The 16,469-nt window shown below is 41.7% G+C and overlaps 1 protein-coding gene across 1 annotated transcript in view; it reads right to left on the bottom strand.

The window, feature by feature from the left end:
- Positions 1–16,469, bottom strand: part of OSTF1 (osteoclast stimulating factor 1) — a 63,754-nt gene that overhangs the window by 22,925 nt on the left and 24,360 nt on the right. Inside the window, exon 2 of the mRNA XM_049895214.1 lies at positions 8,286–8,332. Within this exon, the coding sequence (XP_049751171.1) occupies positions 8,286–8,332 (47 nt within the window). The remainder of the gene's footprint in view (positions 1–8,285; positions 8,333–16,469) is intronic.

Genomic DNA, 16,469 nt, shown 5'->3' with positions numbered 1-16,469 from the left:
AACAATGCTTACTGACAAAGAATTTCAGATACCGGGAAATGTTTATTTATGTTGTCATGCTGAATGAAAAATTTTCACATCGGATAAGATCGCCATTATGCATGAAACATGCATGGAAAATTTTCCAAATTTTCTATCATCAGCATATATTATTTTCATAATTTTGGTGAGGAAAATATCTTCTGATTGTAGTTATTGTTCTGTACAAGTAAAAATTACGCTAGTGAAAGAAATTCTTTCATCCGTTCATTTTTCTTTTTGTTTATCTTCTCTCAGTGGCAGAATTGGGCAACAAGTGACTCTGCAACGGTAATTTATTTAGCTTCAAAGTCGGTCTACGTTATTATTATAACTATTTCCCCTGAATATAAATGAAGACTATAGCTATATCATGTTTTAAACAATCACAATACATGAATATTTAGATGTATTTTGCATTCAAATATAAACATCAGTAAATGATTATTCATATCAAAAAATGGTTGTGTTCCTTTAAAAGGCAAGGTCCTGGAGTGCTTGTCACATTTACAGTTTGATTTACGTAGACCTACATGGGTGTCCCTCAGTGGCGCAAATAGTTAATGTGCTTGGCTGCTAACTAAAAAGCTGGAGGTTCAAGTCCACCCAGAGGTACTTTAGAAGAAAAGCCTGACAATCTTCTTCCAAAAAATCAGCCACTGAAAACCCTATGGAACATAGTCCTGCTCTGACACACGTGGGGACGCCATGAGGCGGAACTGATGCGACTGCAACTGGTAGACTTACACGTAGCACAAACTATACAAGGTAGTTAAACCCTCACAGGCCTGCTGACATGCATTTTAATGTTATCTGAAACAGGCATGCAGGGGAAAAAAATAAAGATCTCTTAGACTAAATCTCTAATCTTACTCTAAAATTTCCTGATGATCTGTGATCAATATTACTATCACTATGTGATGGATATAGAAAGTGATTAGAGAAACAAACTATTTCCTTAACTATGTCCCTGCTGCAAACTGGACCACTCCCAAAGAGAGGCCAGGAAGAGGACTCGCTCTCCACCACCACAGCATCCCAGCTGGATAGAGTGGCCAGTCCCTTAACAGGAAGGCTGGCAATTTTAACATCATTTGACTATCTCTCTTTTAGATGGCACTAAGGGATGCGCAATGGTTAAGCACTCACCTGCTAACCAAAAGGTCAGCAGTTCAAATTCACCAGTCGCTCTCCCTGAGAAAAGACCCAGCGATCTGCTCCCGTAAAGATTACAGCCTAGGAAGCCCTACAGGGCAGCTCTACTCTATCCTATAGGTTCACTATGAGTTGGCATCGACTCAATGGCACACAACAACAAGGAATGGGAGGCAGGCAGTGTTGGTTCAGTGGTAGAATTCTTGCCTTCCATGCAGGAGACCTGAGTTTGATTTCCTGGTCAGTGCACCTTATGCACAGCCACCACCAGTCCGGCGGAGGCTTGTGTGTTGCTATGATTCTAAACAGGTTTTATCGGAGCTTCCAATCTAAGACAGACTAAGAAGAAAGGCCTGGAGATCTACTGCTGAAAAATCAGCCAGTGAAAACCCTATGGAGCACTACAATCAAATTCAGTTGTGCATGGGGTTGCTCATGGCTCAGTTTCCCGGATTTTTGAAAGAATTCAATGCCTCGAAGGAGCCCTACTGGTATAGTGGTTAAGTGTCCAGCTGGTAACCAAAAGATTGGTAGTTTGAAAACCACTCCTTGGAAACCCTATGGGGCAGTTCTACTCTGTCCTGTAGGGTCGCTATTAGTCAGAACAGACTCGACAGCAACGGGTTTGGTTTTTGGTTTGGAATGCCTTGAAAAGGTCTTTCTTGTCTTAGAGCCGTCATGGGCCGCCCTTATTCTGTACTTTCCCATGAGTTAACCTCACCCACTTAGTCTTACAATGAATCTTCTTCAATCAGTGCCTTCAAAGAAGTTAAGGAATCATCTCTCTCCAAAGTTTTAGCCTCCTCCTAAAATTGCAAAAGTCAAGTTTGCCTAAATTTCTACATTAGGATCATTCGCCCTTGAAACAAAAGGGCACATAATGAAAAAGTGGCTTAAAAAGCAAAATGCATACACACACACACATACCCTCTGTGATTTCTCTTTCTCATAAAAAATAAAGCCAAGAACAGTTAAAACTCTTAATGTCTTAAGTAATTCATGTCCTTTGTTGTTTGGTAAAGTGCATTATTTGGAAAATGTCACTGGGCACGGTCATTTGGATACTTCTTAGTGCTGTGTTGGTTTTTAAATTAATGGCTGTGTGCAATAGTGGTATCCGCCACAAGCCACCATTATTAGGTCAGACCTGTTTTTCAGCTAAGATAACAACATGGCGGTCGATTTCAGTCATGTAAAAAGAGGTCATGCTATTTTTTCATCCTGAGAAATGACAGAGGAAAGCTTGTTCTGTTTTAATCAATAGCTCCCAGATGCACAAAGCCACTACCTGTAAAATAATTTCTTCCAAAAAAACTAGGGGCAGGTTTTCCTAACCTAGCTCTGGAGGCAGTCTACTAAATCCTTCAGACTATTGGTAGCAGTATGGAAGATAAGGTAATTTCATGATTATAATACACTTAGATAGATTTTACCTATAATATTCACATTTTCTATTAAGAAACCACTAGCAGGACACTTAATATAAATTTTCAGTGAGGATCTAGTTTTACATTCCTGGCATCATATTCACGGCATAGAAATGGGAAAACAGTGACACAATCAAGTAAGCACTTCGTTATTTCCAGCTTGTTATTTGGTTTTTAACCACATTCCTCCTTTCATCTCTCCTTGAAGAACCAGAAGGTTTTAGAACAAGTTGCTATCCACTGGGATGTTACAGTGGTGAGTACAAACTTGGTCACGTATATGCCCATTCTAAGGTATGAATTTTGTTGGTTTATGCAAAAATATCTTTTAAGCATGATTTTAGAAAAATTGTGATATAGTTTTGAAATTCTTCAGATTTGTCCATCTGGAGTCCACAAAAATTAATAAATAGAAAAAAACAAATAAAATTCTCTACAGAAGTTTTTAGTGAACTTTCACAGTGCTTTATTCTGTGCCAGGTACTAGTCTGGACTTTTACAAATACTAACTAATTTAACCCTCCCCAGCAATCATATGAAAAACAACCGGTTGCTGTCAAGTCAATTTCAACTCATGGTGGCCCCATGTGTGTCAGAGTAGAACTGGGCTCCATAGGGTTGATTTTTCAGAAGTAGATCACCAGTCCTTTCTTCTGAGGACTAAAACCGCCAACCCTTTGTTTAGCAGCCCAGTACTTTAACCCTTTGCGCCACCCAGGGACTCCACAACCCTATGAAGTGGGTACTATTCTCATCACCATGTTATAGATGAGGAACTTGCTCCAGGCCATACAACAAGTGCATGGTACAGTCCACACTTAAACGAAGACCACCGTCTATGCCATCTCTCATACAGAACGGTTATGAGTATAACTGGTGGTCATGGCACATGACCAAGTGGAAAGCTGGTGGCCATGGAAAATATGTCACTCCCTCGCAGAATGCAGTACAACAAGTCAACAGCAGCACCTTACACTTGCAAAGCCCACTTGGCCTACTTCGATTCTCACGACAACCCATTAGGCAGGCCTGGGTCATGGATATTATCTCCATTTCACAATCAGGCTCAGACAGGTTGAAGAACTTGTCCCAAATTACACAGTTCATGGGGGGAGGGCTGGGCTCCTGCCTGAACCTTTGGATTCCCAGTCCAGAGCTTCTCCTGTACACATGGTGTTATAAACCTAGCGACGCTCAGCAAACATTCCATGAGCAGAACAAGGGCCCACTGGCTTCCCTTTGAAGATCAATACACCTCCAGCACACAGGAAGTGTGGTGCTCTCACCATCAAAGCATCTTCAATGGTCTATCCAGTCCACCCAGATCTCTTTTGGATGGGGTGGAGGAATGCAGGGAGGATAAGAAGTAAACAGGGCTGGGCCATGCCAGGACTACCTCCCCTTCAAGCAAGACAGATGCAAAATGGGTTGGCTGGAAGAACCTGGACCTACAGCTGCCCAGTGTTCTATCTATTCAATGAACCACCAAGGTTGGGGCCATACAACTGCCCCCACCTCTACAGGGTAGAAGAGTACCTACAAACTGGGCCTAGGACTCTCAGGGGGTGCTGCTCCTGTTGGCCACAGTCCCTCTAAGTCCAGCTCAGCCCTTTGATCTTTCCTGGTGCCAAAGACCTGAAGAAGCCAGGTTAGTTTGGGATGTACTGCGCTCTATCCACCCCTCTGGAGGAGACAGCCACTGTTTGGTGGGGAGAAAGATCAAACTGGGCTCCCAGCATTGTCCACCAGAAATCCTGACTCAGAAAAGGAATTTAACACTCACCTAGTTCTGGGATGATATTCAAAATACTGAACAACTGGCACAGCATGGGCGCTAACCAGTTAGGATGTCCCATGGGTGCTAGAGGCTGCCTGCTCTGCCTGTCGCTAGCCCTTTATAGCTGGGTTGTGGGGGGATGGGAAGGAGCAGAGTGTGAGGGCAGCAGGCTTGGAGCAGCTACTATTGACCACCAGGTACACACAGGATGGACTGGTAGCACTGCTCAGTGGCCTAGGATTCTGGGGGCCAGGAGTATTAAAAAATACAATTCAAGTTTTAAATACTGAACGTTCAAAAGCCGAATGAATTAAATGTCTGTTTTCTCCTATGCATTCAATAGTAACTAAGAAAACAAAGCAATGGAAAGACTACATCCTGGAGTAGAATTAGAGGTAAATTAATCAATGTATCAATCGGTCAAAAAATATTTGCCAAATCTCTACTGTAGAGCAACCTCTTCTTCTTCTATAGTTGTCATTACTCCTTAATAGTAATGTTATTGTTGTTAGATGCTGAATTCGACTCATGGCAACCCCATGTGTGCAGAGTAGAACTGCTCCATAGGGTTTTCATAGGGTTAGGATCTTTCGGAAGCAGATCAACAGGACTGTCTTCTGAGGTGCCTCTGGGTGAGTTTGAACCACCAGCCCTTTGGCTAGTAGTCCAGCACTTAACTGTTTGCACCACTCAGGGACTCCTTAATAGCAATAACCACTTTATTCAATTAATCTCACTTAATTTTCACTAAAACTCTATGAGATTAGTATTATTCTCATTTTACAGACAAAAAAATGAGGTACAGAAAGAGGTTAGGAAATTCCCCCAAAGTCACACAGTTGCTAAGAGGCAGAGCTGGTCCTAAAATCTAGTGAAGGCTCAGAACCCCTGTGCTCTGCTGCCTTCCTGGACACCATGTTAGGGAGAAGAATGGAGACACCAACTGTAGAAGTTTAGAGATGAGAAAGGGACCCCATCATTTTCTGCTGGAGTGGGCAGAGAAATCTTTATGGAAGGGGAAGTATTTGAATGCAGAGGGGACTCAGTGCCACGAGTCCAGAAAGGGTTCTGAGATGGCTGTACTATGAGTAAAATCTAGACAGGATGGTCCAAGAAAGAAACAGAGGAAAGCAGGGCTGGACTGTGGGGCACATATCCTTAGTCAGGTGACAGGATCAAAGCAACATTTTGAGGAAATCAGTCTGGGTGAAGTCAGTATGCTGGAAGTTATTAAAGACACAAGGTAGTAAGGAACCAAAGGAGAGACAGGCGGTGAGAAAGGACAAAAGTGATGACCAATAGGACATTGTTGGAAGAGAGGAGGAAGAGTCAAGAGTAACCTCAGACCTCAAAACCGAGTACATGCAAGTCTCATTCTAGGGTCAGGGAGGCAGCAGGAAATGGTCTACTCAGTGACTGGCCTAGGAAGAGAGCTGAGGACTCTACTCCCCACCCCCAGCCTCTTCAGGGGTCATACAACCTAGGAAACAACTAAAAAAGATGACCAGATCAATGAAATGATGGCTCTCCCTGTGGATGGGGGACACAACTGCTGGGCCTCACACTTCCCTTCTGTTCCCCAGCCTCATCAACACAGGAGAGATACGCCTGGAACCTCGTGGTGAAAAGAATAAAAAACTGAGAGAACTACCCCTACTCACCCAACCCCTTCTTGTTCCAGAAACATTTTAAGTACCAAGTCTTCCGAGACCTCATCTGAACACACGTATTCCTTACTAGCTATATGACTTGCTGCCATTTACCGGAATCACCAAGGGGCAGGCTTCAAATATTTATCTCATTTCCAGCCTCACAGCAGAATAGCTAATATTATTCTCGTTTTCAAATGAGGAAATCACTGACAAAGAGGGTAAGTAAATTTACACTGCAAATAAATGGCCACCTTGGGAACTGAAGGCAGGTCCTGCCCTGATTTCAGTGAATCAATGCTCAGTGCCACTTGCTCTGGGCCATCTTCTGGGAGCCTTTGACTTTGGGGGGCCACAGGGTCCAGAGTAAGCACAGACAATGGCAGCGGCAAGCTGGCTGCCACAGACAGAAGGCATTAGTTTCTAGTGTATAAGGAGAAAAGTCATTGCGAGCATGCTTCTTGTCTTGGTTTCTTTCTCCTCTGCCCACTACCTATCTGGACACCCTCCTTCCACTCCTGGTCTCCTAGATGGTTTTCCACACCTCAGGTAAAGTGAGTCTTCTAAAACTTATTGGATCACTTCTATACTTAAAACCTTCCAAGGGTTTCCCACCTTAGCCAGATCATAATCCAAATGAGACCCGTAGGCCCTTCACGATCTGCCCTTCCTCTCCGCCCCCACCTCCCTGAACTCAACTCCTACCTCCCGTGTTCACTGCTTTACAAGCCACGCTGTCCTTCCTGCTATGTGTTCCTTGCACATCGTTTCCCCAGATACACACAAGACTCCCTCCCTCATTTCCTTCAGGTCTCTATTCAAACGTCACCTTTTCAGAAAGGCCATCCCTACACACCTATCAAAAATAACACTTAACAATTCCAGGCTGGTGTTCCCATGTCTGACTACCCCCTCTTCAGGTGGTCAGGCAGGAAAACTTGCATTGCACACTGTGTAGTGAAATACACAAACTCCTGGAACATAAAACCAGGTGGAGGAAGATCCTTGGGGTACTTCCTCCACGGTGCGAAGAGACGGGATGTGCATGGAAGTTTTCCACTCCACCCAGACCACCTGTCATGGAACTTTTCCTGTTGTATGCTGTCTTTTGTCCATGAGTAGTTAAAATGGTTTTCACTATCACCAAAACAATAATAATAGTAACATTCTTCCTTCCCTTCACTCACCTCTTTGTCCCTCACCCTTTTCATAGCACATATCAGCCCAACAGTCACCTTCTTTTCTCTGTTGACTGTCATTCTCTCCCCACTGGGATGCAGGCTCCAGGCAATCATCCTTTGTGTAGTTCCCTGCACTATCCCTAATGCCTGGACCAGTGTCTGGCACATAACAAAACCCAAGCCAAACCCTCTGCTGTAGAGTCAATTTCGACTCACAGCAACCCTATAGGACAGAGTAAAACTGCCCCACAGGGCTTCTAAGACCAGAGTCTACGGAAGCAGACTGCTACATCATCCTTCTGCAGAGCAGCTGGTGGGTTAGAACCACTGACCTTTGGTTCACAGCTGAGTGCTTAACCACTGTGCCACCATGGCTCCTTATCTGGTACACAGTAGGTGTTTACTAAAGAATGAATAAACAGGTGGATTTACAGACTGATGACAGAAACTATACCAATGGGAAGTGCATGCAACAAAGATGTACAAAGGGCTCTGGGAGGTTGGCAGAGGTGCCATTATGTCAGCTTGAGGCAGAAGGGCAAGGGGTGAATCAGGGAAGGTTAGAGTGAGATTCAGAGAGAGGCTAAGAAATGGTCATTGTGCTTTACACAAAGGTCACCTCGTGACCAAAAGAAGGTGGTGTCACCACACTGGGAGAATCAGCACAAGACAGACACGGGACTTTGAGAAAGGGAAGATAAGCAAATCACCCTGGAGCTTAGCTTTCAGACCTCTGTTCTGAGGTGGAAAATGACCTGACTGCCACTTGACTGCAACTGGCTTTTAGGAGTCCCTGGATGGTATAAATAGTTAACTCACTCAGCTGCTAACCAAAAGGTTGGAGGTTTAAGTCTACCCAGAGACACCTCAGAGGAAAGGCTTGGTAATCTACTTCCATTGAAAACCCTGTGAAGCACAGTTCTGCTCTGACACTTATGGGGTCACCATGAGTAGACATTCACTCAACGGCAACTGGTTTTATCAAAGATAAGGTTGACCATTTAGGCCAGAGGAAGTGTCTAAATGAAAAACCTTAGGTTTTTATGTCAGTTTAAAAGTTAAAAAACCGAATACTTACAGTTCGGGGTTCAAATGTATACAGAGCTCTGAAGACTCTAACTTGCCCTAAAATAGAGAAGAGAAAAACAACACACAATCAATTCTTTCATTTCTAAATTTGCTCTAAATGGCATTATCCATTATACCCATCAGAATTCCCTAATTAAAACCCCATGTGAGAAATGTATTTTAGAGTTAACTGCTTTCTGCACAGGAAGTATTTTTAAATTTTTGTTAAATGAACACAAGAATAAACACACACCTCTGAGGGCTACTTTGCTTCCTCCTTTCTAGTAGCAGGAGCTACGGAATTTATCATACTTACCTTCTTATCCCATATAGAGTCCTTCCAATCCTAAAATCTAACTTAAAAATATAAAGGTGAGCATCTTAACACAAAAAGATATCAATGTGGCAATCTGCAGTGATTTAATATTCTTAAATTAGTGGCTTAGAATTTTACTTTTACCAAAAAAAAAGAAAATACTATGGAGGAAAAAAGTACCTGTCATGGACTGAACTGTGTCCCCCCAAAATATGTGTCAACTTGGCTAGGCCATGATTCCCAGTATTGTGCAGCTGTCCTCCATTTTGTGATCTGAAGTAACTGTCCTCCATTTTGTGGTATTCTGTAATAAGGAAGGATTAGGATGGGGTATATCTTGAGCCACATCCTTACTAAAGGGTGTGACTCAAATCACAGCCCTCACAGCCTCACCCTCGCTTCAGTCATGCCTTTTATCTTACAAAAGATAAAGGAAAGAGGACAGAGTAGAGAGGAGGAGACTTCATCACCAAGAAAGAAGAGCCAGGAGCGGGGTGTGTCCTTTGGACCCGGGGGTCCCTACACTGAGAACCTCCTAGACTTAGGAGACAGAGAGCTGTAACACCGGAGACGGCACAAGATGGCAAGAAGTGGTGGCAACGAACCAGTAGCAGCAGAACCAGGAGACCAGCAGGAGTCAGCACAGTGGGTGTGCCGACCCATGGAGCAAGAGAGCTGAGCACCTTCGGGAAGGAGGCTTACTGGTGGAGTGGGGTGCCTCCAGGCACTTGTCGGTGGAGCCAGACTTGCCAACCCAAGGAGCTGGAGAGCTGGACACCTTTGGGCCGAGGCACACTGGTGGGGTGGGGTGCCTCTGGGCACTTATCAATGGAGCTAAAGAGCTCTATAACACTTGCCTCAGTAGGGCAGGGGCCGGGCCAGGCTGAGGAGCCAAGGGGCTGAGAGCCAAGAGAAATAGAAAGGCCGGCCTGTGGGTATGGCTGAGAAGCTGTCCTGACTGAAAAACTGTATCCTGAGTCATTTCTGATCCTGAATTGTAACCTGTTATACCTAGACTCACGGAGATCTCCAAGGAAAGCCAGGCCCACAGATGTTGAAAGGAGACAAAGACTTTCCCCAGAGTCAACAGAGACAGAAAGTCTTCCCTTAGAGCTGGTGTCCTGAATTTGGATTTCTAGCCACCTAAACTGTGAGAGAATAAATTTGTTTGTTAAAGCCATCCACTTGTGGTATTTCTGTCATAGCACCACTAGATAACTAAGACAGTACCCATAGGAGAAATATTGATTTCATAACTTCCCCAGAGAAGAAGGTATAATAACTAAGCAAAGATAAAGTCATGTTCATGAGTGTTGTCCGCCGTTCTGCCAACCAGTGGCTTTCTTTTTATGTCCCTCTTCTCAGTTTCCATAACACCCAGTATTATAGTCACTAAATAGCCGGCCTGTCTCATTTGAGGGCACGAACCTTGACTTGTTCAATTTCCAAGTACCTACCTGGCATATGGAAACCCTGGTGGTGTAGTGGTTAAGTGCTACGGCTGCTAACCAAAGGGTTGGCAGTTTGAATCCGCCAGGCGCTCCTTGGAAACTCTATGGGGCAGTTCTACTCTGTCCTATAGGGTCACTATAAGTCGGAATCGACTCGACGGCACTGGGTTTGGGTTTTTTTGGTTTTACCTGGCATATGGTATGAACTTTATGTTTCCTAAATAAACATATAAATAAATGAACAAACTCAAAGAGCATAGGAAAAAGTCTACAGTTAACAAGAAATGGCCTTTTATGAAACAAGTAGATTTAGGAAAGGTATTAAAATAGAAAGAAGACTACCTATTTAGAATGTGTTAAGAGTTCACAGTTTCAGCACCAGATGAAACTTTAGAGATCATCTTGTACACCACATCATTGAAAACAGTGGCCTCCAAAGTGGAATACAAGAAGAGTAATTCGGAAATTATTTATATTTTTACCTTATTCTTTTTTCACTCCTATTTTTTAATGTTTTATGATATATTAAGATCCTTGAGTGGCACAAACAGTTAAGCGCTTGACTGCTAATCAAATGCTTGGCCGTTTGAACCTACCTAGACATGCCTTGGAAAGCAGGCCTGGTGATCTGCTTCCAAAAGGTCAAAGCCTTGAAAACCCTATGGAGCAGTTCTACTCTGCACATATAGGGTGGTTGCTGTGAGTCAGAATTGGCTTGAGGGCAAGCAACAAGAACATGATATATTGGCATGACAGCATACACTTGTATGTATATGTACGTATATATATGTATAATCAAACACACACAACTTATACATATACATTTATCGGGAGTGAGTACTCAAAACCTTTGGCTAATGGAATGTAAACATTGTGAGGACAGGTATTTTTTGTTGTTTTATGAAAGATATATCCAAGCACCTAGCACATCACCTGGCACAGAGAGGCACTCAATAATTCACTGAATGAATGAGTCATGGATGAATAAAGAAATTGCATAGACTATTATGCAATCAAAGAAGTCTGAAGCCATTAGTTTAGAATAGTGCTGTCCAATATAACTTTATGCAATGATGAAAAATTTTTGTATCTGCACCAGTCACATGTAGCTCTTGAGCACCTAAAATGTGACTAGTGTGAATAAGAAACTAGGTTTTTAGTAGTATCTAGTTTTAATTAAACTGTTGCATGTACCTGGTAGCTAGCATGTTTAGTGGTACAGGTTTAGAATATCAGAAAATTGAAAATGACTTAATGTCTGTCAAGCGGGTACTATATAAATTAACTCTGATTTACATAATGATCATACAATAGACAGTCATTTTAAAAGGATGCTGCAGACAATAGAATTTCAAATTCTCATGGACCCTACACTTTCTGCAGCCATGAAGGCTGGATGAACTACCCCCGAGACTACTGCCCTGAGATAATCTTTAAACCTTAAACATCCTCTGAAGTCTTCTCAAAACTAAGCAATAAAAAAAAAAAAAAAAATCCATTGCCATCAAGTTGATTCGACTCATAGCGACCCTAGGAGTCAGTATGAACAGAACAGAGCAGAACTACCCAATAATGTTTCCAAGGAGCACCTGGTAGATTTGAACTGCCAACCTTCTGGTTAGCAATCGAACTCTTAACCACTACGCCACAAGACTTTCCAAAACTAAGAAACAGTTTAGCTTAATTAAGTAAAAAAAGTGTGCCTTGAGTATTATGCTCTTTTAAGAACTCTCTATATGGGATCAAGCTGACAAGAGTAACTCAAAGATTAGATAGAAACCTTAGGGGGCAGTGAGTTTGTGTTAACAGGGGAGGAACAACTCAGAAAAGGAGGGTGAGAATGGTTGTACAACTCGAAGAATGTAATCACTGTCACCGAACCCTACGTGTAGAAACTTGAATTGGTGTGTGTTTTACTGTGTATATTCTCAACAACAACAAAATAAATAAAATTAATTTTAAAAAAAGGAAACAAAAGGATGCTGCAGACATATCCACAAACACTGACATGGAAAAAAGCCTACAAAATATTTAGTGAATACAGCACGTTACAGAGGAGTATTTCAAGTGCCACCCCATGCATGTTAACAAAACACACTCACACACCCCTTGAATGATACCACCAATTATGGGGAACTTTCACATTCAACTTGACACGTATTGTTTAGTTTATATCCATTAAATGGAGCATGTGCTAATTTTATGATCAATGAAAACAGTAAAGATACTGGATGGGCAGGGGTGGACCATTCTTTCTTTCAAACTTCCTAATACAGAAGAGCGGTTTAGTGTAGTGTGTCTATTTTTGCGATTTGAATTCCAGGACCACATCTCTTCTGCTCTACGAGGTAGAGGCTGAGAGAGAAGCAAAAGCGAAAACTTGTTGTTGTTTGGAGTCTGCATTTACCCGCGCCCACATAGCATGGAGAAAGGAAACATCAGATGGAAGGAGGAGATACCAGGAGAAGTATCTTCTGCTGACTCAGATTTCTCTCTGAGAGAGGAGATTAGTTATCTTGATTACTTCAAAGTTTCCAAAGAGAAGTTCCACAAGGAAGCGGTCCACTCTGGAGGAAAATCAAAAATGAGAGCACTTTCTTGTTTCCTTGAAGAAAAGGCAGCCCATGTGATATGCTGTTGCTGATTTTCAAAACAAGATACAACATCAATTTTAAAAGCGTCACTACAATTCAATATAAATTAAAGAACCTGAAGACAGACACTGGAGTATGCTTAAACCACTGAGTTTTGTGACTGTACCTTTCATGGTTCGCTTACTTCAAATGCTCATAACTGAAGAGAGGGGAAATTTTCTTTGCATTCTGATTTAAAGTGAACACCTGACAATCCTCAGGCTATTGTGCAAGGAACATTCTATCTGTATAATGCATACTTTCACATATGCAATCATACTTATTAGCCTCTTGTGGATCCCTTTTAACCCACACACTACAAAAATTGTCTACCTCAACTTATTCCATTTTCAAAATTAAATCAAATGGAAATGAAAGAATGCAACACAAACAGCCAGGGGATATGAAAGAAATGCATTAAAAAAAAAAAGAAAAATAGATGACTTTCATGATCAGAGTTTAACAACTCTGGATATTCTCTCAAGAGATGAATAATGAATGACAATTCACTGATTATGTTTATTTAATGAAGGCTCATTCACAAATGATGTAAAGTGGTTGGCTGTGTCCATGGACATGCAGGGAGGCTCAATTACATGGTGTCTTCAGGTTCCCTTCATCTTAATCATCTTCTCATGAAAGTCTGGTTACATTTAATAAAGGGAGAAAGTGCCGCTGAGAAGACTGTGAATTACCCGAAATCACGCTGGGATTCACCCTGAATTAAAATTGGAAAGAGGCTCAATTTTTTGTCTGATGCTTCATGTCTCTCTAGCATGGACTAGCACGTGAATAGCATTAAAGATTTGAGTACACGGATACCCTGCTAACTCAGAAAGAACTGAAGCCACTCCTGAAGTCCACCTTTCAGCCGAAGATTAGACAGGATTATAAAACAAACAATAACAGGAGGAGGAATGTGCTTCTTAGTTCAGCCAAGTATATGAGACCAAACAGGCAACACTTGCCCAAAAGTAAAGACAAGAGGGTGTAAAGAGACAGTTAAACTGGATGAATGGACAAGGAGAACCCAGGGTGGAAAAAGAAAGGAGAAGAGTGTTGACACAATGCAGGGATTGCAACCAGTGTCACAAAACAATTTGTGTATAATTTTTTTAATGAAAAACTAATTTGCACTGTAAACTTTCAATTAAAGCACAATAAAATTTAAAAAAAAGATTTGAGTAGGGCTGGCCTCCTGTAAGCAAGATAAGCAAATTCCTACCACACCAGCAGCAGCAGCAGGCCCCTGCTGGCTTCTCACTTTGCTGAAGTTTGGCCTTGCCAGCCACACCTTTCCTTATTTTCCCTCAGCTTCACCCTGCCCCTATAAAGACAGGGTGAGTCTACTAGTCATCAGCCAAACCCTGTATTTTCTTCTGGAGCTTGGCTGATTTCACTAAACAAATTCTTGTCCATCGGGATTGAGGCAGGTGAACTAGCAGGAAGGGAATTCAGGACAGGCAAAGGGCAAGAGAATTTTCTGCTTCTGAGTATGCAAATAGAATATGTATTCGTGCACCTCTGAGGACTTAAAACAACACTGAGAAGGCCTTTTGGCTTACAAAGTTGAATACACAATTTCTAATCTATTTTCTGTTGGTTAAGGAGTGGAGGAGAAGCTTCTAGAGAGTCATGAAGTCAGCAAGATAGCATTAAAAAAGGGAAGGCTAGTGGTCATGATAGATAACAACATAAGATAAGCAACAAGAGAAGCAACTATTCAAAATATCAGACCTTAAATTAATCATCAGATAATTTCATTTATCTTCTGCTTAAGAAAGTTACGAAGCATGAGACACTTTGTATGGACTTTATTTATAACAGCTATGATAACTAATACATACCCACTACAGTGGTTAAAAGTAAAAATACTGACAGTATTAAGTGTCACCAAGGATACAGAGCAACTGATTTCTCAAGTGCTGTAGTGAGAGTGTGAACTGGTACAGCCCATGTAGAAAGTTGTTTGGCAGTAGTGGTAATCCAGTTTTCACAAATCGTAACAGGCCTTTGAAATCTTAAATTACATTTCTGGGAAGCATACATAACTAGAATACCCGCTAGAGTATATTTTTGCAGGACTAAAATACTGCATATAAAAATAGCCCCTCCCTAGCTGTTTCACTATTCCGAATACAGGGAGTCTTAACATTTTTAAACTGCAGATCATGACCAACCAATAGAACATGAGCCTAAGTGGCTTTTAAAAAAAAAATTAAATAGAACAGAAAAGATCAGAGTACACTGTACACAATAAGTACAGTTTTGTGAATTTTTTTGTTTCACTGAGGTGGACAAATGAAGGACAGATGGATGTTTACTTTAGAAATTTACCAAATCCACATTTTGGCATAATGTCAAATGGTCATACTATTAAAATCCATAACAGGCAGGAACCACGATTCCTCAGCACTGTCGACGGCATCCTGCTGGACTTTTCAACACTAGACAAATGTTCTACTTACAATGGAGACAGGGAAGATATTCTGCACTAGCTCTGCCAGCACAGCTATTCCTGTGGTGGTGTTACCACCAACTTCCTAAGCTCTCCTTCCTCCCAAGTAGAAACTGGCTGAGGGCAAGACTTATCTTCTCTTCATCTCTTCTGGGCTTGAAGATTTGCTTAACGGCAATGATGCAATTACACTGAAGGCAATCCCGCAAAGGACAGAATGACCTTCCAAAAGTTATTTGCTATTGCAACCTGTCAACGTTAATTCTCAATCTATCTCTATAATTTTTTATATGGGCATAGTAATTACTTCTGTACATAATATTTACAGCCTCGCAATCGTCATTACTAATTGCAATATCTTATTCTTCCAATAATATACATTTTTTTTTTAAAAAAAGAAGGCCTAGCCACACTACCTTATCAAAACCAAACTCCTTGCAGTCAAGTCGATTTCAACTCATAGCGACCCTATAGGACAGAGTAGAACTGCTCCACAGGATTTCCAAGGAGTGGCTGGTGGATTCAAACTGCCGACCTTTTACTTACAATAAATAAATAAATAAATATACGTTTATTCTTCCAACTGACTGAGAGCATTTCATACATAAAGCACACAAGAAGACATTGGGACTAAATTACATTTAGAATGTTTACTTGCTTTTCAATGTGAATATTAAGATACTAACAATAAATCTAAATGGCGTGCCTCATTCGGATTACTGGTGCTGCTGCAATGACTAGACATAATGGTAGCCTACACAATCTACCCTCCACGCGTCTGTCAGTTTGTTGTACCGTGGGGGCTTGTGTGTTGCAGCCATGCTGGAAGCTATGCCACTGGTATTCAAATACCAGAAGGGTCACCCATGGCAGACAGGTTTCAGCTGAGCTTCCAGACTAAGCAGATAGGACTATATAAAGAAAAATAGGGCATCAAGATTGGAGGAAGACTCATTAACAACCTGCATTATGCAGATGACACAACCTTGCTTGCTTAAAGAAGACCTGGAGCACTTACTGATGAAGATCAAAGATCATAGCCTTCAGTATGGATTATACCTCAACATGAAGAAAACAAAAATCCTCCCAACTGGATCAATAAATAACATCATGTTAAAGAGAGAAAAGACCGAAGTTGTCAAGGATTTCATTTTACTTGGCTCCATAATCAACACCCATGGAAGCAGCAGTCAAGAAATCAAGACTCAATGTGTTCCGCAAATCAGCTGCAAAAGACCTCTTTAAACTGTTGAAAAGCAAAGATGTCACGCTGAAGACTAAGGTGCACCTGACCCAAGCCATGGTGTTTTCAATTGCTTCATATGCATGTGAAAGC

Source organism: Elephas maximus, chromosome 9 (genome assembly GCF_024166365.1).
Source record: "Elephas maximus indicus isolate mEleMax1 chromosome 9, mEleMax1 primary haplotype, whole genome shotgun sequence".
Classification (NCBI taxonomy): Eukaryota; Metazoa; Chordata; class Mammalia; order Proboscidea; family Elephantidae; genus Elephas; species Elephas maximus.
The sequence above is the reverse complement of the archived record's forward strand: the minus strand, read 5'-3'. Positions and strand labels throughout refer to the sequence as shown.